Genomic DNA, 21,337 nt, shown 5'->3' with positions numbered 1-21,337 from the left:
TCTTTTTGTGCTTGTTGAGGGCTGATTTATGACCCAGTATGTGGTCTGTTCTGGAGAATGTTCCCTGTGCACTCAAGAAGAATGTGTATTCTGTTGCTTTACCATGAAATGTTCTGAATGTATCTGTCCCAGTGTGTTTCAAAGCTGTTGTTTGCTTTTCAATTTTCAACTTAGGTGATCTGTCCATTACTGTAAGTGGGGTGTTAAAATCCCGCACTATTACTGTATTATTATCAGTGAATTTCTTTATATTTGTTAATGATATTGATACATTTGGGTGCTCCCAAGTTGGGGACATAAATATTTATAATAGTTAAATCTTCTTGATGGATAGACTCCTTAATTATTATGATATTCTTTTTCATCTTGTTATGTTTGTAATCTAGTTTGTCTGATATAAGTATGGCTACTCTGCTTTCTTTTGATGTGGTAGGATATTTTCCTATGTTTTTAAATGAACAGTTTTTATTTGGGAGCATCTTTGTGTTTTACATTAAGTATGGCAAAAGTTATGCATAAATTTTAAAAAATACTCTGCAGCAACAAATATTTACACACTATAAGGCTTCATAATATAGACAGGTATATAGTAACTTTATTTTGACAGTCTGACATTTGGCTCTCCTACCTCATCCCACTCTCCAGCAGCCCCTCTGTGACTGTTTTACTTTCACCTGTTAATGTAGGTAGTTAAATTCATGGGTATCCTATTTATTGAACCAATTCTTAACAGTCCTATAATGAATCTGAATTGATCTGGTTTATTTGAATATCTTGAGAAATTCTCTTTGCCAGTGGATATATTTTAGGATTTTAGTATCAATATTCATATGAGAGATAAGCCTTTAATTTCCTTTCTTATGTTTTCTTTGTCAGATTTTATATTGCATTTGGCTGCCCTCATAGGGCTTGGTTTATTAGGGAATTAAAATTAATGGAGTAATTATAAATACATAGTTATGAATCATGACAAGTACTCTAAAAGAAAGGAACGGTGCTTTGAGAGAAATATCATTGAAGATCTTGAGATTATACTTTTTAGGTGTTTGAGGACATGCCTATTGAGTATATATGCACTAAAAGATAATTCTTTTTAAATGAAATACTTACTGAAGATTTAATATGTACTTAGGTCTGTGATAAATAAGTAAAATGAAGTCTTCATAATTATAAAGGTTGAAAAATACAGGTAATAGTAGCTACCAGAGTTAGAGGCTATATTCCACATTTTTTTAAATGAAGAAATTAAGGCTTAGTTTATAGATAGACACTTCTAGTTTAGTATCCAATAGTACACACTCTCTGGAAATCCCACTGAAGTTGTAGTAAAAGAATAAAGATCTAAATCAACAAAAAGAGAATGGGAAATTAGTTGCCAGGTGAAGTCATCTTTGAGGAAACTAGAAAGAAGATGGTTCAGTGATAAGTGACTACAGATTAGAGGACGCTAAAGGCTGAAGAGCGGTAAGCCGACAAGAAGCAAGCTGCTTCCACCAGGCAGTCTGGCAGCAGTTGGGGATTTGGAAGTACAAAGTACTTCTCAAGGCAAGATTATAGGATGGAGTGGAAATGGAATGATTAAGTGATAATTTTTTGTAGTTTTGATGCTCCAAATTCCCTTCTCTACTGCTTGCATCCAGACAACTGCCTAACCGTCTTCTACCAGATGGAGGACTGAAAGTTTACCTGCAGGAGACGATTGTACTCAGGGGGCAAGCTGACTGCTGAAGTGTGGCAAAGCACCTAAACAAAAATGAGGATGAAGTCGAAGTCAACATACCGAACAGTGAAGCCAGAGCTATCTTTCTATTAGCAATAATCATGCCTTAACCTCATTGGCTACGATACTGCCACTTTACAAAGCTCAGAGCTGTCTTTCTGTAGGACTCTCAGAACTCATAGTCAAGCTTATACTCCCCTAAACAAGATGTTAAAGGATTCTTTTCTGGGGACACATCAACCCATGGCAAAATATTCAACAGATACAGACTTTGGGAGTTTGTCTGGTCAAACCGCTGCATCGCCATCAGATCATGGGAGAGAGGGCTGCTGGTTGAGAGGCATCATTCATGCATCAGACTTTGCATTGGCTTTAAATGCCTCGCGTGTCAGCACAAATGGACAGCCAAGGATAACCAGTCATTTGGTAGAAGTCTCTAACATAAAAGAAACCAAATAGGAGTAAACAAGTATGAAATCAAAGAAGCTTGGTGTAAATAGATTTACTGCAGGTAATAGAAGAAACTTAAGCCAAATAATACTATGGTACCTTTAGAAAGAAAAGAAATGATGTCCCTGAAAGAAGAGGTTCTGTTTTTTAAAAAAGAGAAATTATTCAGAAAATAGAAAAGATCTCTGGGAGAGCAGGAAAAAATACATAAGGATTGAATAATAAAGCTGAAGAACTCTCCCCTAAAATAAAATAGCCATGAGAATTAGAAAATAAGAGTAAATAAGAAAAGTAGAGGATCAGTCAAAGAAGTCTTTTGTCTTATGCAGTGGGGGGAAACCATCATTTAAGTCCCAGAATTGGAAGAGGTGAGCTTCTGGGTTGAACAGGTCTTCTGTCTGGTGCCTTGAAGAAGAAAACACGCACTGTTGGTGAGAATGTAAAATGGTGCAGTCACTTTGGAAAACAGTCTGGCAGTTCTCCAAATGGTTAAACATAGATTGACTATATCATCCAGCCATTCTTGTAGGAATATATTCAGGAGAATTGAAAAAAATGTCCACACAAAAACTTATACGTGAACGTTTATAGCAGCGTTATATACGTAATAGCCAGAGTGAAAATAGCCCAAATGTTCATCAGTTGATGATTGGTTAAAAGAAAATGTGATATATCTGTAAAATATCATTTGGCCCTAAATGAGCCAGTGAGACAAAATGTGAGCGAAGTACCTGCTATCATATGGATGAACCTTGAAAACATAATGCATGAAAGAAGCCAGACAGAAAAGGACGACTTATTGTTATGATTCCATTTCTTTCTTTCTTTTTTTTTTTTTTTTTATGATTCCATTTCTATAAGATGGCCCAGTATAGGCAAATCTGTAGAGATGGAAAGTAAATTAGTGGTTGCCTAGGCACGGGGATAGGGCATAGTGAAGGGTGAGGATGGTGGCTAAGGGATACAGGGTTTCTTTTTGGGGTGATGAAATGGTCTACAATTGATAATAGTGATGGTTGCACAGGCCTGAAGAAACTAAAGCCATTGATTGTACACTTTTAAATTGGTGAATTGTAACTATGTAATGTAAACTATATCTCAATAAAGGATTAAAAAATAAAAATAAATGAAGCACAGAAGTTATGAAGACCACAAAGCAGAATTATAAGAATTTGAGGAAGAGACAACCAGACCACAGGAGAATGTGAAATGGGCACCAGGAGAACAGAAAAGAAAAGGAAGAAAAAGATTAAACCATTCAGAAACAGTTAATTAGGCGTGTGGGACAGCAGGCGCCATGGCAAAAGATAAAAAGATTAGATGCGAAATGTTGTGATGTTTATTTTACTATGATTCTTATAGTGTAAAACAAAGCCAAACATGAGAAAAGTGAATAAAAGCAAGCATGGATGTCTCTAAAAAGTAAATACGAAAACAGTAATATAGAAGACCGTCAAAAGAGATCCAAAATACAAATGCAAACTTGGAGCCCTCAAAGAAGAAAATCAAAACCAGATATCTTAAGGTATAACTCAAGATGTTTCCTTTAAAAAAAAATTTCTTTTTAAGTCTATCTGTTGTAAAGATGCACCATGTTCTAAGGAAAACTGGCCCAGTACTGAGACATATTGGACTGACAAAAGATCTTAAGGAAAAGAAAATCAGCTTGATGGCAGAACAGAAACAGTGTGCCAGACAGTAGGCTCAGGGTTTGAACTCACAATCCTGAGATCAAGAAGAGCTGAGATCAGTAGTCGGACATTTAACCAGCTGAGCCACCCAGACACCCCGATTTTTTTATCAGAGAAGTAATCTTGATTTTTCTTGCTCTGTATTCCTTTAGTATTCCTTCCTTATTTCCTTTGAATTTACTGTTTCTCTGTTTTCTAAATTCTCAATTTGACGCTAATTTATGATTGATTTTCCAGTGTTTTTCTTTAATATTTACATTTGAATTTAATGGTTTTTGCTCTTCTTAGCTCTGCCTATGAGTGGGCATCATGGCCACCACCCTCAGGCCTCTGGTGAAGCCCAAGATCATTAAAAAGAGTACCAAGAAGTTTATCTAGCACCAGTCAGGCCAATATGTCAAAATTAAGCACAACTGGTGGAAACCCAGAGGCATTGACAGTAGAGTGCACAGAAGATTCAGGGGCAGATCTTGATGCCCAACATTGGTTAGAGGAGCAACAAGAAAACAACACGTATTACCCAGTGGCTTCCGGAAGTTCCTAGTCCACAGCGTTAAGGAGCTTGAAGTGCTGCTGATGCGCAACAAATCTTATTCTGCAGAGATTGTTCATGGTGTCTCCTCCAGGAACCACAAAGCCACTGTGGAAAGAGCAGCCCAGCTGGCCATCAGAGTCACCAATCCCAAAGCCGGGCTGTGCAGGGAAGAAAATGAAGAGACGGCTTATTTGCACGTCATATTTGTATTAATAAAACCATAAAACTACCAAAAAATAAATTTAATGGTTTTCTTATAGGTATTTTTTTTCTTATAAACATTTTATATGTGTCTGTGTAGACACATTCACTGTCATTCAGTTCAACCACTTTAAATTTCATTATAATTTAACTTTTGAGTGATTTATAAGTAGGGGTTTGGATTTTTTTTTTTTTTTTTAAACACAGGGCTCTTGAGAGTACTTTTTTATGATCACATTGTAATTTTACTAGATCTTGGTACATTGTATTCTATACTCTATCAATATTTAGTGCCAAACACATTTTAAGTACATTTGGGTAAGTGAATTTAGGTAAATGTGTGCACCCTGTAATGAACACACCGATAAAAATAGAGGTTATGTCTGTCACCCCAGAAAGTTCCTTTGTACCTACCTCACTTGCAGGCAGTTTGCTTATTCCTACCCTGGCAACTGCTGGTAGGATTTTTATCAGTATAGATTGGTTTTGCCAATCCTAAAACTCTGTGTGTGTGTGTGTGTGTGTGTGTGTGTGTGTAATCTTACAGTGTGTACTTTTTTATGTCTGATTTCTCTCGTCCAGTTAATGTTTTGAGATACATGCAAGCATCAGTAGTTTTTTTTATTGCTGAGTAGTAGTATATTGTATGAATAGATCATAGTTTATACATTCACCTGTCATGAACACGTAGTTTCCAATTTTAGCTTACTGATAATAGTGCTGCCCTGAAGGTTCATAGTCACTTGAACTATAAAATAAGTGTATGTTTCACTTTAAAAGAAACTAACAAAACTATTTTCCCAGTTAGCTATATAGCTTTATATTCCTACCAGGAATGTATGAGAGTTCCAGAGTTTTCTCATCCTTGCCAACACTTAATATTTTCTGTCTTTTTAATTTTAGCTGTTCTAGTGGGCAAGTATTACCTCCCTGATAACTAATAACATTGACTATTTCACCATGTACTTACTTGCCATTAGTATGTCCTTTGTATTATGTTTAAGAGTTCTTTGTATATTCTGGATGCAAGTCCTTCATAGATATTTTTCTTAATGATGTCTTTTGGAGCTCAGAAGGTTTGAATTTTCATGAACTCTAGTATATCAGTTTTTATTTTGTGGTAACTGATTTTTGTTCCATAAGAAATCTTCACCTGCCCCATGGTCAGGGTTTTTTTCCTGTGATCTTTTTCTAGAAACTATGGTTTGGCCTCTTAATGTTTATGTCTGTAACTCATTTCTAGTTATGGTTTGAGGTAGGAGTTGAGGTTCATGATTTCTTTCTGTTTTGATTGTTATAGCACCATTTGTTGTAAAGCTGTTCTTTTCCTCTTTTTTATATTGGCAGTGTTGCTGAAAATGAACTTTCATGCTCTTCTACTCATCTTTACATCAACACCACAGTCTCAACTACGATTGCTTTGTAGTAATTTTTTTTTAAAGTTTTGATTGATTTATTCATAAGAGACAGAGAGAGGCAGAGACAGAAGCAGGCTCCCTGTGGGGAGCCTAATGCGGGACTCCATCCTAGGACCCTGGATCACACACCCTGAGTCAAAGGCAGATGCTCAACCACTGAGCCACCCAGGTGCCCACCTTGTGGTAATTCTTGGGTGGTGAGTCCTTTAAGTTTGTTCTTTTCTTAAAAACTGCTGTTCTCTATCTTTGGATGCAAGTTTTAGAGTCAGGTCATCAGCTTCTACAAACTAGGAGTGTGGGGAACATTTACACATCAGTGTACTGTCCTATATCGTCATTTCCCAGCCACGTCATGGAGCTCTCTAGTTATTGGAGAGCACAAGTCCAGACTGAAGCTGGATGGCATAGTGTTCGACAAAGGATGTTGCCAGAAACACTTGATGTCTCTGTTCAAAGGAGATTTTGGGTCTCTAGGATAATTTTAGCTTGAATAATGATTGGTAACTGAAAATTAGGCAGCGACAATTTGAAAATGAGTAAAATGAAACATCCTAGAAGAAAGGATATATATATATATATTTTTTTTTTTTTGGAAGAAAGGATATTAACTACCCAGTGTAGTTAGTACATACAGTTTAGTGAAACATTGAATACTGACAGAGCAAAACTAGTGCTGTGAGTTGATATGGGTATTTTATTTAGAAACATGGAGTTATACCAGAAGATACAGCTAAAGTTGATAGTGGTCGCCCAAGAGGAATGGAAATAGAGGCTCCCTGTGAGGGTGGGGACAGTAATTGATAGCCTAGTGGTATGTAGCTTTCTATTTAGTGTATGTGCTTTGTTGGAATTTGTTTTAAAAAATAAGAGGAAGAAAGGTTAAGTGGCTTTCTCAAAGTCACAAAGCTAGAAAGACCTCCGTTCAAACTCCTGTCTTGCCAAGTTCTTCTAATGACCAAGTCTGTGCCCATAATCACTCGTTCTCCCTCCCTTGAGTCTGAAGAGGACCTTGTCCTGAACGAAACACAATCCTGAAATAATGACCTAAATGTGAAAGACTACTCTTTTCAGGTGGACACACAGTTCTGGTTTTTTCCCTGTATTCCATAGCTCCAGCCCAAAACCATACATATCCCAGGACTACAGTAAATATCTGTGAGTCACTAGTGAAGAATGATTAATGCAGGGTGGAAAATCTTAAGTCATCAGAGAAGTTAGATTTGGGGGGTGGCTTTAAACATGAGGACAACTTAGACGTGAAGGGGGAGGAATGTGAATATCAGACTCTGGCACTAGTGAGGAAAATTACATCAAGAGTGCTCTACATCGGGCAATTTTCCTTCGTGTGTGGGAGAGAGACTTAGCCAGTAGGTGGGAATCAAAGGCTTTAAATATCCTTATATTTTAGGTTTCGAGTTTTCACAGAAGTTATATTAGCTTTTGTGATTTCTTACTAATAAATACTTAGTAGGATAAATGTCTACGCATAGTAAATAAAAGAGAAATTCAATAAATTATCTAGCGCAGTACACAATATCTCATACACAACAGACCTTGAGGAAGGCAGTTTGCAAAGTCACAGTGTTAGAACTGAAAGGAGGAGGCAGCTGGGTGGTTCACTTGGTTGAGCATCTGCCATTGGCTCAGGGTGTGATCCCAGGGTCCTGGTATTGAGTGCTTCTCCCTCTGCCTGTGTCTCTGCCTCTTCTCTCTCTGTCTTTCATGAATAAATAAATAAAATCTTTAAAAAAAAAAAAAAACTGAAAGGAGCCTTAGATAATTCCAACTAAATGAGACCTTAGAAAGTTCATAGAAAAAAAAAAAAAAGAAAGAAAGTTCATAGTGTTTTTTCAGTTGCCAACAAAAGTGGTTTAAATAATAAAGAACATTTATTATTTCACATCTCAAAAGACTCAGGCAGGGCAGCTCCAGGTGAATTTGTTGAATAGTTCAAGGACTTTCAGTGATGGAGATTCTGTATCTTTTGTTCTACCCCCCATGTTTTGGCTGATCAGTCTCAACTTGGTTGTAAGGAATTCTAGGCAACAAACACATCTTAAGAGAAGGCCAGGGGCCCCTGGGTGGCTCAGTCAGTTAAGTGTCTGCCTTCAGCTCAGGTCATGATCCCAGGGTCCTGGGATAGAGCCCCAGGGCCCAGCTCCTTGCTCAGCAGGGAGACAAGGGAGACGGCTTCTCCCTCTCCTTCTGCCCCTCCCCTTGCTTAGGTGTATGCGCCCTCTCTTTCTCAAATAAAATCTTTAAATTAAAAAAAAAAAAGACAAGGCCATGAGGCGAGGAGATGGAGACAGGGAGAGTGCATCTTTTCTTCTAGTACTTTTTGTAAGAAAGCTTTCCCAGAGTTCTCTCTGCTGATGACCATTTACATCACATTGGCCAGAGACCATAATGAGCTTAAATTCTCTGTCTCTGTCTCTCTCTCTCTCTCTGTCTTTCACACACACACACACACACACACACACACACACATATACACAGAGCATACCTCCCAAGCCTCTCCTAATGCATGGGATCACCCAATACCTAAACAAAATTATGGTTTAGGGGGATAGAAAGAAAAAGGAGCATGATTGCTGGGAAAGCAGTCAACAGTGTTCTCACACTAATGTCTCATAAGTTAGTGGTCGGCCTATATGAGACTCCTGGTCTTCTGATTCCAATTTAATTTTTCCCTCTTGACATAAGTAACCTATTTGCTTAACAAATGAATATCATCAATATTGCTACTTTTTCTACAGAATCTTGAATATATCCACACCATCCTGCCTCAAATCCGTTTTGAAAAAAGGCTTACTATTCTAAAACTAGACACGCTAATTTTTTGTGTAAAGTGTATTGGATTCTTCAAATAAACTACTGGTTCATTATATGTATAATATTTCTACCTCTGCTCCTAATGTGCCTAGAAAACATACAGGCTAGCCCCCATTTTTGGTTCCTTTATTTGAGTACCTCCTGAGATTTCAAGTGTCCATGCCTCTGAAACTTCTTGACATTTCCTCGTCTTAATGAAATCCCTATTATAAATCCACTGCATGGTGTTCTAGATTCTACCACACATTATAGTACTGGTTTCTGTGTAGGTTTGTCTTCCTTTTCTACTCTAAGCTTTCATTGTAGCAATGGTTTCTCATTTGTCTTGATGAATCCAGGGTACAGCATGCTACTGTATGTGTAATAATTTTGTTTAAAGAATGGCTGGGTCGAGGGTGCCTCTGGCTCAGTCAGTTGAACCTCTCACTCTTGATTTCGGGATTGTGGGATTGAGTCTCTAGTCGGGCTCTGTACTCGGTTGGTGGAGAGTCTCTGAGGATTCACTTCCTCTCCTTCTGCCCCTCCCCTCATCTCTTTCTCTAAAATAAATAAATCTTAAAAAAAATGGATGGGTCATATACTAATTTGGAAGTGGGGAGGGATTTTGTGTTCTATTTGATTTTGTTATTTTCAACCAGTGGAACATGGATGTGGTTCTGTAATCTCTACTTTTTATTTTGAGGCAAAAGTGATTCCTATAAGCATAACTTATCTGTAACAAATTTTCTTTGGAACTTGAAGGAAAAGCATTTAATTTTGTGTGTTACTGCTTATAGAATGAATTTAGCGTTAGCCCTGGAGAGTTGTCAAAGGAGGTAAACATTACAAAATTGTACCTAATATAAATTAGATGTTCAGTAGACATTTATTTGTGTGGTAGATATGCTAAAAATAGAACTATTCACTTTATGATTTAATTTTTCTTTTCTCATTTTAGCATTTATGATATTAACAGAGAACAGGACTATGTCACGAATTCTGGGGGTATACTTGGTGAAAATGAATTAAGACCACCCTCCCAGCTACATTGTCTCTTAGAGAAGACCGAGCCAGGGTTCATATCAGAAAAGAGTGGGTATTAAACCAAATGCTATGAGTTATTATTAATGAATCCAAAGTAGAATAGAACAGTACAATTTGAAAATTTCTAATTTAGATCATGTAAAATGAAAGGACTTTTAAAAATTTTTTTAATTTCTAGTGATTACAAATTTTATTAATCAAAAATCATTAATCTAAAATTAATAGGTAAAAAAATAAAAATAAAATAAAATTAATAGGGGATTAAATTTTTGAATTGCATCAGAAAAGATTCAAGGGAAATTGTCACATTTCTCTATTTGAATTTCTTTGAAATTATGATTCATTTTACTTGATTTTGAATTTAGATATTTTAAATACTAGAAGTAGTACATACTTATGTAAGAGAAACCTAACTTGTAATAATATGTATAAGGTAAAAAGTATAAGTTCACCTTTATCCACTTCCATTTCAATAACCACTGGTTTAGACACTTACCAATTTGGTTTCCCATTTTTCTAGATCTTTTTCTATAAACTTTGAAACACATAATTTTTTTTAACCAAAATGACATTATTTGTTATTTACTTATTAGTATAGTAGACATCTTTATATCTCAGTATATACAGACTTTTTTGTTTGTTTGTTTTGATTTACTTGGTTTTTTAATGTAGTAGTTGTAAGGTGTTTCCTTATTGATGGCACTTTAGGTTATCCCCAGTGATTTTGCTGTTAAAGATGTTGGTGCATGGGGTAGCCTTGTGCATGCATATCTCCTGTACTCTCGTGCTAGATTCCCAGAAATGGCATGGTTATTAGGTATGCATATTTAAGTTTTTATTAGGTCCTGCCAAATTGTGCTGTAAAAAAAGTTGTATTTATCTTAAACTGGCAATCCCTTAAGGTCTTAAAAATAAAGGTAATACATTTTAGGATTAGATAATTAAGGAATGGGCTCTTCAACAACTATCAGATGCCTATTAAGATCAAATATGGAGGCATCAACGGCAATAATGGAGGTAGGTTGTAGTCCATTTTTAGGACATACTAATAAGGGCCCTTAGTGACAGATACTGTTGGGTTCTGAGTGTTTCTGTCATCGATGAGTGCTGTTGCATAATGCACAAACAGGAGATGTGGTCATGAAAGTCGTGGGGAGATGTAGAAGTGGCTAATTTTTGTTAGAAATATTATGACACCTAAGTTGTTGGCATTAGTTGATCTCATAATTTGCTTTCAGACCAGATGCTTACAGATTGGAAAACAGATACATGTGTCATAGCATCAGAGATTGGTTTATAATTTTCTGATCCCTCTTATTAGAAGTTAAAAAGAGAAACAGGTGTCCAAAGCAGACATTCCGTATCTCTGATGGATTTTGAGAAAGGAGGAGATTAACACAGGGTACTTTGAACATAATCCAGTTTATGTCAAGCTTTACTTAACTTTTAAGACTGAATCCACTAGGGCAGCCCAGGTGGCTCAGCGGTTTAGCGCCACCTTTAGTCCAGTGCGTGATCCTGGAGACCAGGGATTGAGTCCCACATCAGACTCCTGCATGGGCCTGCTTCTTCTCCCTCTACCTGTGTCTCTGCCTCTCTCTGTCTCTATGAATAAATAAATAAAATAAAATAAATAAAATAAAATAAAATAAAATAAAATAAAATAAAATAAAATAAAAGACTGAATCCACGAATAACAAAAAATGTGCCCAAAGCGAGGTACTATTGGAAAGAATATGAATTCCGTTTCTAGTATCATTGTGATTGAACTTGAATTTTCCCGTGTGCTCTCTACTGGTCACTTAAGCCCTTATGAACATTCTTTCACTTTACAGACAGGTACTTTTTGAGCTTGTTTAAGGGTTTCTCTGTAGAATAATTCCATTTCTTCATTCTCTTAATGTTCTGATAACCTGGAATGTTTAAATGAAGCATGCATTTGTTCAGCAAAAATGCGGCCATTTATTTAGTGCTCGTACTGTTTTGTACACTAGTTTGCTCTTAAATGATAGTACATTGTGTAAGAAGAGATAATGTCAAATAATATCTTGATAAAATGTTCCTCTATCTCCTTAGTTATAGAGCAGGAAACTTGTGCTTTCTTGAGGGTATAACCAGGATCATTTTTTTATGAAATCATGAAAGATTCAAGATTTACTGTGGATTTCTAACAGTTTTGTTTGGACGTGCTTTTCCTTCTGCTAACTGAAGTGATTATTTGCATAAATGTTGCAAATAATCAAATATTGCTATTTGGATAATGCTGACCTAAAGGGGAAGCATTTTTAACCATATGTAGTTTTAGGAATAAAAATATCTTAGCACAAATCACTTCCTACTGTTTATTTTAAACGATTATCTCTATTCATAGTTTTACTGAGACCAATATTCCTCCTATTACTGAGACCATTGATTAATAAAGTGTTCTCTGACCACATGAATTTGGGAACACTGTGTTGGATGGGTTGTTTTTGTTTGCTTTTCAAATTGCACTGTTTTTCACAGTTTTTTTATTGTATATGTTGACCCTCAAAAATGTGGATATATGTAGTATTTGGTACTTCTGAAAGTTAAAACCTGTGTCTTCACTTTAACATCTTGTGATATTTAAGAGTTGATAATCATAGAACATTCATTTCCAAAGCTCTGACAACTTTTATTTCTTTCATTGTGAGCAACCTGTTTCTCAAATATTGAGCCTCAGAGTTTACTTAGATTTTTTAAATATTATTTTGCCTTTTTACAAATATTAAATACAAGGTTTCCCTAATTAGGATTTTTAGAGGAATCTGGATTTGCATTTGGGCTAGCAGTGCAGCTTATTTGTAAGACGGAGTCACAAATGCTTTGGCTTCCCAGTTTGTTTTGAGTAACGTAACTAAAGAGAGCCATCATTTTAATTGTTTTCCCTGTTGTTTTGCTATTTGAAACTCTTTAGAATATCCATATTTTTAAAGTATTCATATACTGATACTGAAGGAAAAAGTAAAACTGAGAAAAAGTAAAACAATTGCTATGGATCAGATGTATGAACTTCAGGATATTCTTAAATATTTCATCCTCTTTCTTGATACTTTAGTCTTTGACTTTTGATAGTAGGAAGTTTTGTTTATTAAAGCATTTTTAAGTTACTTGGATAATTAAAGTATTAGGAACAACTTAGTCCAAAATTAACTTTATTGAAATATTTTTATTTCTATGATAGTTTAGTTTTTTACTGTTGTTCATAAGTTCACTTTAATTAAGATGCTTGTCTTTCCTTTAGCTTTTGAACTTTATTGTAATTGACAGAGTTCTGGTAAAAGCAGGAAGCCATATTAATGTATTTATGTATACTCTATTACCAAAACTTCCAGTGCTCTGTATATTATTCCATTCTCTTTATTATTTATAATGTTTCCTCCCTGCCTTGACCTTGTTAAAGAAAATAGAGAAGATACAAATGTAAGGGAGTAACCAAATCAAATCATTAAATGTTATGAGAATTCATTAGGCTCAATTCTTGGTAAAGTAAAAATTTGCAATGCAAAAGGCAAAAAACCTCAGTCAAGAGAATTATTGGGTTATCAGTAAATCTGGATTAGCATGTCTCGTGGGAGGAGCATATCAGAATTTCTGGGGTAGCACATGAGTAAGGTTTGAAAAAAGCACTTTCTAAAAGTAATAAAGTGTTATTTTTGTGGAATGAAAATAAGTAATGATTTCATAATATAATCCATAAAAAGTCAAGTTCACAGATGTCTCTAGATCATGAGGAAACCCAGAGGTACAACAATTTCTTACTGTGTTTGTTGAGTGGGCAATAGTAGGCCCATTAAAAGAACCTAACAGGCTAACATGGAAGATTTGATGAGAAGACAGGAAAGGCAGGGTAAGTTTATCAAAATGTGGCAAAAGTCTAAAAAAACCTCAGAATGAGAAACATCGGTCTAAGTGATTACTGACCACCACCTTGACGTGACCACATTTGATCTATTCGTCCCACTGTGGTTGCAACACACAGCTTTAAACTAGAAGGCCTAAAGGATTTGGCAGGGTTTATTCAACTCTTGTGTTGAAAGTATTTTACCCACAATAACTCCCCTCCGTGTAGATTATGTTCTTCACGTGAGAATTCTTTTAAGATCGTTACAGATGTGGCAGTCAAAACACATTGTAAGTGCCTGAGTTTTACAGGAGGAAACTAGATGAAATATTCAGTGATATTTAGTATGCCGCTTTTAACCCCATCCTTTGGTTATCTTAAACAGTTGCATTATTTTTGTTTCTGTTTTACAGTTTTTGAGACAGTGTCCTTGAGTTCAGACTCTCTGTTCCAGAGGGCAGTTTCAATTCTTCATACTTCTTACTTGGACTCTGCATCTGAGCATGGTTTTCAGTACAGTCAAGTGACTTTGGTGAAAAATGACATTTTCTTAAATGAGGTGAGGTGCTTGGTACACACTGTGTCTGTGTGTTAGTTTTATTTTAGTTTTAAAGAAATAGACCCATCATTTTTGGTATAAAAGCCTACCTAGTTCTTTTCAGCTATGACTTTCAGATGAGATAAATCCTTGGAAGGTAATAAGAATATATTCTAGGGAATAGAAAATTAATACATTTCATTAGTCCTTTAACAGGAGGACTTCAAAAAAAAAACAAAAAAAAACAACAAAAAAAAAAAAAACAGGAGGACTTCAGATGATGCATTTTTAAAAATTAATTTGCAAGGCAAAATAATATGCTTATAGCATCCAATTATTCTTTCTTTTATATAGTACAAAACTTTTTACCAAGAAAAAAAAGCAAGTAATTACACTCAGGAAGAACTTCAAGAGACTTTCGGGTTTCTTCTGTTTGAAACTGAAAATCAGGTAAGGGAATTAGGTCATAGAGCATTAATTTTGTGATATTAATGTTTTTGTGATATTAATATTCTAACTTAAATATTGGTATTTCACTTCTAGAATTTTTTAAATTAATTAATTAATTAATTTATGATAGTCACAGAGAGAGAGAGAGGGGCAGAGACACAGGCAGAGGGAGAAGCAGGCTCCATGCACCGGGAGCCTGATGTGGGACTCGATTTCAGGTCTCCAGGATTGCGCCCTGGGCCAAAGGCAGGCTCTAAACCACTGTGCCACCCAGGGATCCCCTCACTTCTCTAGAACTTTTAAAATTACTTTGTTGCTTTTTTGTTGCTGAGTCTAGTGGTAGTGGGAGTGATGGTGACAGCTAGGCCTAAAAGAGATTGGATTCCTACACCTTTTCACAAGCCCTCTTTAGTTTCATGGTAAATACATTTGTCAGCTCATGGTGAGATTTGGATTAATACAGCTTCCTAAGTATCACTAATGCCTTTTAATGGAGTGAATGGCTATTTCTCCATTCTGGATCATTGTTCACATAGATACTTTATTTCTTGTGGAGGTTTTTCAAGTTTCAGTTACTTAGTTTTGAGAATAAGGTGAACACTTTTAACAGTCGAGTTCCTTGAAATTATTTCATGCGTGTGTTTGAAGATGGAGATTCTGTATTGTTGCTCGTACCCAAATTGTGGGAGAAGGAAATTACTGTGTGGAGTATCTCCCCACAGATGTATGTGGCTTCCTAGATACAGTTTTAACAATACCAGAGATTTGTAATTCAACTTAAAATAATTTAATATTTTGATTGGGTTTGTGATTTTTTTTTTAAAGAACAAGGGTAGATTTGCTTAAAGAATACTTAATATTAGCATATAACAGTGATTATTTAGTAATGGGAGAAGAGTTCATTTACTTAATCATCTACTTAGAAATAAGATACTCTGTAGATTAGTGCTAAAAAAAAGCATTCAGGGGGGATCCCTGGGTGGCGCAGCGATTTGGCGCCTGCCTTTGGCCCGGGGCGCGATCCTGGAGACTCGGGATCAAATCCCACGTCGGGCTCCCTGCATGGAGCCTGCTTCTCCCTCTGCCTGTGTCTCTGCCTCTCTGTCTCTTTCTGTGTGACTATCATGAATAAATAAATAAAATCTTAAAAAAAAAGAAAAAAAGCATTAAGGGAAAAGACATTTTCAAATTTAGTGATTCCAGAGCTACAATAGAAGTCTTCAAGAGAGGACTTAATCTGTGAGCTTGTTTAATTTGGTTTTGCTGGTGACATTTTTATTAACAGAAATGATAAAATTTTGTGAACTATTAACCAAACACAATTGCCTTATATATGCTTGCTTTGTGCCATAAATATATATCACATACAGGTTCTGTATTTATTTGAAAGCTTATATAGTGTTATTTCACTGTCTCTCCTAAAACTGTTATGATAAGCAAAGTACTATCTTTTATTTAAAGGCAAAGTTAGTATGTCAGCGTGGACTCTGTGTGGGCAGCAGTGCTATTACCACTCTCGGTGATCCAGCAAAAGGTAAGTCTGTAAGAAAAAAAGAATCTCTTCTTTTACAAGATGAAGTGAAGTTTAGTTAATTCCATAAGATACTTATATTAAAAGCCAGTTTTATTAATGATAAGTAATAATCTTTAGAATCAGAGCTTTAAACATAAATGAGCTTTGAATCTAAGACTTAAGATTTTCCAATAGGGGTTACATGATCAGAACTTTTTCTGAAAGGTTGGTTGGACTACAGGAGATGCTGAAGGTAGGTAGCTTTCAGTACCGAGATTAGTGTGGTCATTCAGGGCTCATTAGGATGTCTTCTAAACTATCATAATGGCAGTGGGAATGGAGAATAGACGGAACTGGCCAGACTTGGCAACTGTGGAATGTGAGGAGTAAGAGAAAGGACATACTCAGATTAAAGCTTGTCAGTTTACACTACAGTGATGTTAATAGAGAAGCACAGGAGGAGAGGAGACTGGTAGGGGAGCTGAGGAATTAAGAGAAAGGTAATCTTAAAGTTAATAATGTGGATTAGCACTAAATTTCTTTTAGCTTCAACTTCCTCATCTGAAAACAGTTAATAAAACTATCTTGTAGATCTGCTGTGAGGATAATGTGAGGCTATGTGAAGTACTTAACCTGGGGCGAGCACCTAGTAAGCTCTCAGTTAATGGACGCTACTACTTTCACGAGTTAAATTTGAGAAATAAAAAAAAAAATTTGTTTTTTGAGAAAGAGTGAGATTTTCCTAGGTATTTCTGGAGGAGACCCTTCTGATGGTAAAAATAGCTGGGAAAATGTTTAGAACTGGAAGTGGAGGCTCAAGGTGGCGGGGCTGGTGTTAGTTGAAGCCAAAGATACTGTTTCACTGTTTCGTGGGGCAGTATTGAAGGAAAAGATAAAAGAGAACTGGTCCCTGTGGGACCAGTGGGTGGAGAGAGGAGAGGGAGGAGGGAGAGCAGGAGAGAAGGGGAGTAGAGGGAGGGAAGAAGGGCAGGGGAGGGGAGGAGGGAGCAGCCCAGTGGAGGAAGAACTGGGGAGTAGAGTTTGACAGAGCAGAAGACCTAGGGGATGTATTTGGGTATTTTGCACTATCAGGTGCTAGCAGTGTGGAGATTGGGGGTAGCCAGCTCCCTGCTGACCTTTTCTTTTTCACGGCTCTATCAAGATAAAATTTATATCCCCTGCAATTCACTCATTTCAAGTGTGCAGTTCAGCATTTTTAACGTATTCATAGTAGTGCTACTGTCAGCGCAGTCCACTCTAGACTATTTTCTTCATCTCCCTGAAAAGAAGTCCTGTGCTTGTTGGCAGTGATGCCCCATCCCCACCACCATCGGCCAAGGTGGCCATGAACCTCCTCTCCACCTCTACAGGTTCACCTCGTCCAGACATTCCAGATAAATTGAATACTATATGTGATGCTTTGTGAGTTCTTTTCTCAGTTCAGTGTCTTCAAGGCTCATCCACGATGTAGCTTATGCCAGTATTTCCTCACCCTTTAGGCTGAATAATATCCCATTGTATGGTTTTACCCTGTGTTCTTTATTTGTTCAGTGCTGGAGGGGCATTTGGTTGTTTGCATTGGAAATGCTGCTCTGTGTGTGTTCACGTACAGGTTTTGTGTAGACGTGTGTTTTCCTTTCTCTTAGGTATAGACGCAGCGGTGGATTTGCTGGGTTATGTGGTCACTCTGTGTAACACAAAATGCTTTAAAACTTACATTTTGCTCTTCTAACGGCCATAAGGGACAATAAATTCATAACCCCGGTAACATTTTATATAAAACTTTTTTTCCTTCTTATTGCTTTTCATCCCCCTTTCTTTTCATTGTAAAACATGCTAACATGGGAAGAGAGGATGGTATGATGTACCCATCCCCTTGTTTAACAGATCATGTTTTGCATTATTTCCTTCACTTGGTTAAAGAATTTGAAAGGAAATTATAACTAAATACTTTAGGTTACATTTCCAGAATATTAAGCCTCATTCTACATTACTCTAATCTCTGATTATATGGTCAATGTTAAGAGGCTGGCTTTAGCAGGGTGCTGGAGTAGAAACTGTATTATTCCTATCAAATAACACTTTGTTCTTAAACACATACAGGGGTGGGTAATCAAATAGCACTACTGGCCATGTGTGTACTAGAGTTTCTGGCTCAAATAGAAATCGATAGTTCTGTGAGTAATAGTAATATTTTATATGAATGTAGTGTCTTGGAGTTTTAAAAGTTTATGGATCTTTTTAAGTCTTCCTGAGGACCCTGTGACTAGATATCCAGGACCCAAGTCCCTCCAGCCCACCTCTGCCCCCACTCAAGTGACCTGCTCTTCAGTCACCTGGTTATTAGTAGGAAGTGAAAGACTTGACTGGAACGAGTTTATGTTCTTTCCAGGATATCACAGTGCTTTCACTGTTGTCTCGTATTTCGAGCAATGTCTCAGTTCAGGAATCTCTGTGGGATTCCCCTGCCGCCACCTGGGGACCCTCCTCTCCTGTCTCAGCTCCGACAGTAGCTTTCCGGTTGGTCTTGCTTCTAGACTCTCCCCTCTTGAGACTGTCTTAAGTGGCAGTCTGCTGCTGAAAACCCTTGGTGGACCTCTGCTGCAGGGTGTGGGTCTCACCTGAAGAGCAGGTCCTACCAATATCCTTAGCACTCAGTTCAAGCCTCCCTTTCAGCCTCAGCTTCCCATGCTTTCTCCCCTGCTCTCCACAGTTTAGAGGCCCATTCTCCTACACAGTTTAGAATCTTCTGTGCTTTCTACTTTTGTTCACTTTGTTCTCTGAGAATTTCATCCCCCTCTCTGTTTAAAGAACTCCTTTTCTAAGCAAATATAATTGCTTATTTCCATTTCATTGTGTCTTCAGATACATATGTCTGACAAATAGGTGAGTACCTACTCCATACTGGGCTGCAGTGTGGCTACAGTGGTGAGAGATCAAATGTGAAATTTGACAGACCAGCAAAATAAGCTGCTTCAAGGCAGGACCTTCTTTTATCTTCTCTGGTGTGGCTGCTGCCCAGCACACACCTGCCATGTAGCAGACCTTAGCGCTTATTGAATAAGAGTACTGACTGATTTTTTTTTTTTTTTGCAAAAAATAACTTGAGAATCAGATTATTATAGATAGGCCTTTTCAGTGAATGATTGGGGAAAAAATAAAGTTAGAATTTACCAAGAATGTGATACTTTTGTCTCTTTGTAGTTATTGTACCCAACTAGAACATTGGTTGTCCATCAGATACATCTTGTCTTAGCTCTAATGTTTCCATACTTTTAGAATATCTCGAATTAGTTTTTAAAACATAAGCAGTTTCAAAACAGCTTAATGTTGACTTTTAGGTCTTTTGTGTTGTCTTGTTCAGTTAAGGATAGCCCTACATGTGAAATGCATATGAGTAAACAATCCTTTTATAGTGTGAATTAATCTGTATCTTACACTTTTATAGGTGTGTATATTTCCAAGTACTCAGACTATCTTCATGCAAGACCATGGTATCACGGGAAGTCTGGTTATGTTGTAATTTTTAACCTAATTAAGGTAAAGCCCGTACGTGCTTCTGTGTAATTTTTCTTTTAAAAACTAGAGGTTATTAGGCTGTGATGTTCTTGGCAGATCATTTGCTAAACATCATAGTCACCGAAGACAGCTATCCAAATTCAGAAAAGATAATTGCATTATTCTTGCTTTCCTCTAAAGACGAAGCTTTTTTGTTCATTTGTTACATGATCTATGCATATGTTTTTTAAAAACAGCTCTCAAAACAATACCTAAGGTAATCAGTAAAGTCTTCCTCTCACCCTGGCCCACAGTGCCACTTTTTAAACATTAATTAACAGAATACAAGAAGCAGCCTATGAAAACAATGTGATTACAGTCACAAGAGAGGAATTTAGAAAGCAAGTTTCATTTTCTGGTTCAAATTATTGAAATAAGAGAGCCTTAATTCCTTTATCCCTTAAACATCCAGGCCTGTTCACAGCTTTATGTGGCATCTGTAATGGCTGATCTCAGAAATGCTTAAGCACTCTCAAATAGATCAATATAAGTGAATTGAACAATTAGAATTTTTACTCAGGTAGTTCCTAGAAAAACTGTGACTCTGGAGATTGGTGGGCTCTGTGAGGATGTATTCTGTGCTCTCGTTTTGTTGTTTTTGCTTTGCTTTTAGCTTTCTTACTATCTTGAGTTCTCTAATTATGAACCAACACTACTGAGGTGTTTTTTTTAAGAGTATGAACTCTTCACATTCTAAAGTTTGTCTCCAAGACCTGGAGGGAACATAGCATCACCCTGGCGTGCAGCCCACACCCACCCTCTGTCGTCCTGCTCTGAGAGAGCTACTGCCGTGGATGTACTGTCTCGGCTCAGATAACCCTCATTCAGTGTTTGGCCCTGGGGTTCTTGGCCCTGTACCCGCCCTGTCTGGTGAACATTGCTATTCAGTTTTCCCCTCTATGCTGTCAGTTCTCCTGACTTTACTGTTCAAAAGCCAGCCATGCCTGACAACATAAAGTATTGAGAGGGAGAAGATGCAGGTTGTGATTGCTCACTCAGAAGCACTGTTCATATTATTACTGTCCCTGGTGGTGCTATGAATGAAGAGACAGGACCTTAATATATAAAAAAAAAAAAAATTAGATTCTTCCTGCAAAGATAAAAATAAAAGTTTCCTACAACTTTACCTCATTTTGGTATATATTTTGTGTATTTTTCCACATATGTCCTTATATTAATCACAACAGCTTTTAAAATCAGTATGATATTTCATTGGAATGTAACCTTGATTGGTAATCCGTGATGAAGAGAAAACCATAATCAGAAATACTGTGGCCTGTTCAGTAATCGGGCCCAGTTATCGAGATGTGTAACTTTACTGTGTATTTGTTCCTTGCTGATTTACTGGGTCCTGCCATAATAAAAGTAACTTGATCTAAAAATTATAATTGGTAACTTATTACTTCAGTTTGAAAATTTGTCTTGTGAAATTTTAAATTTTCATTTGTCACCTTTTATGTTACAATCATTGACTAAGCTAATCTTTTCAATTAGTTAGTTTTTCTTTTAAAGAAATCGTTCTCTTAAATTTGGGGTGATTCAT

The 21,337-nt window shown here is 36.7% G+C and overlaps 1 protein-coding gene across 7 annotated transcripts in view; it reads left to right on the top strand.

Annotated features, from left to right (window-relative positions):
- TASOR2 (transcription activation suppressor family member 2) overlaps nt 1-21,337 on the top strand; it is a 74,076-nt gene that overhangs the window by 12,881 nt on the left and 39,858 nt on the right. For 4 of the 7 annotated variants that reach the window (XM_072825917.1, XM_072825923.1, XM_072825920.1 and 1 more), the window contains exons 2-6: nt 9,785-9,918; nt 14,149-14,294; nt 14,628-14,723; nt 16,185-16,257; nt 19,685-19,776. In XM_072825917.1, coding sequence (XP_072682018.1) covers nt 9,785-9,918; nt 14,149-14,294; nt 14,628-14,723; nt 16,185-16,257; nt 19,685-19,776 — 541 coding nt within the window. The remainder of the gene's footprint in view (nt 1-9,784; nt 9,919-14,148; nt 14,295-14,627; nt 14,724-16,184; nt 16,258-19,684; nt 19,777-21,337) is intronic. The other 3 variants (XM_072825921.1, XM_072825922.1, XM_072825916.1) reach the window with 2 other exon arrangements.

This window comes from Canis lupus, chromosome 5 (genome assembly GCF_048164855.1).
Source record: "Canis lupus baileyi chromosome 5, mCanLup2.hap1, whole genome shotgun sequence".
In the NCBI taxonomy this organism is placed as follows: Eukaryota; Metazoa; Chordata; class Mammalia; order Carnivora; family Canidae; genus Canis; species Canis lupus.
Note: the sequence above shows the minus strand (reverse complement) of the source record. Positions and strands in the feature narration are given on the sequence as shown.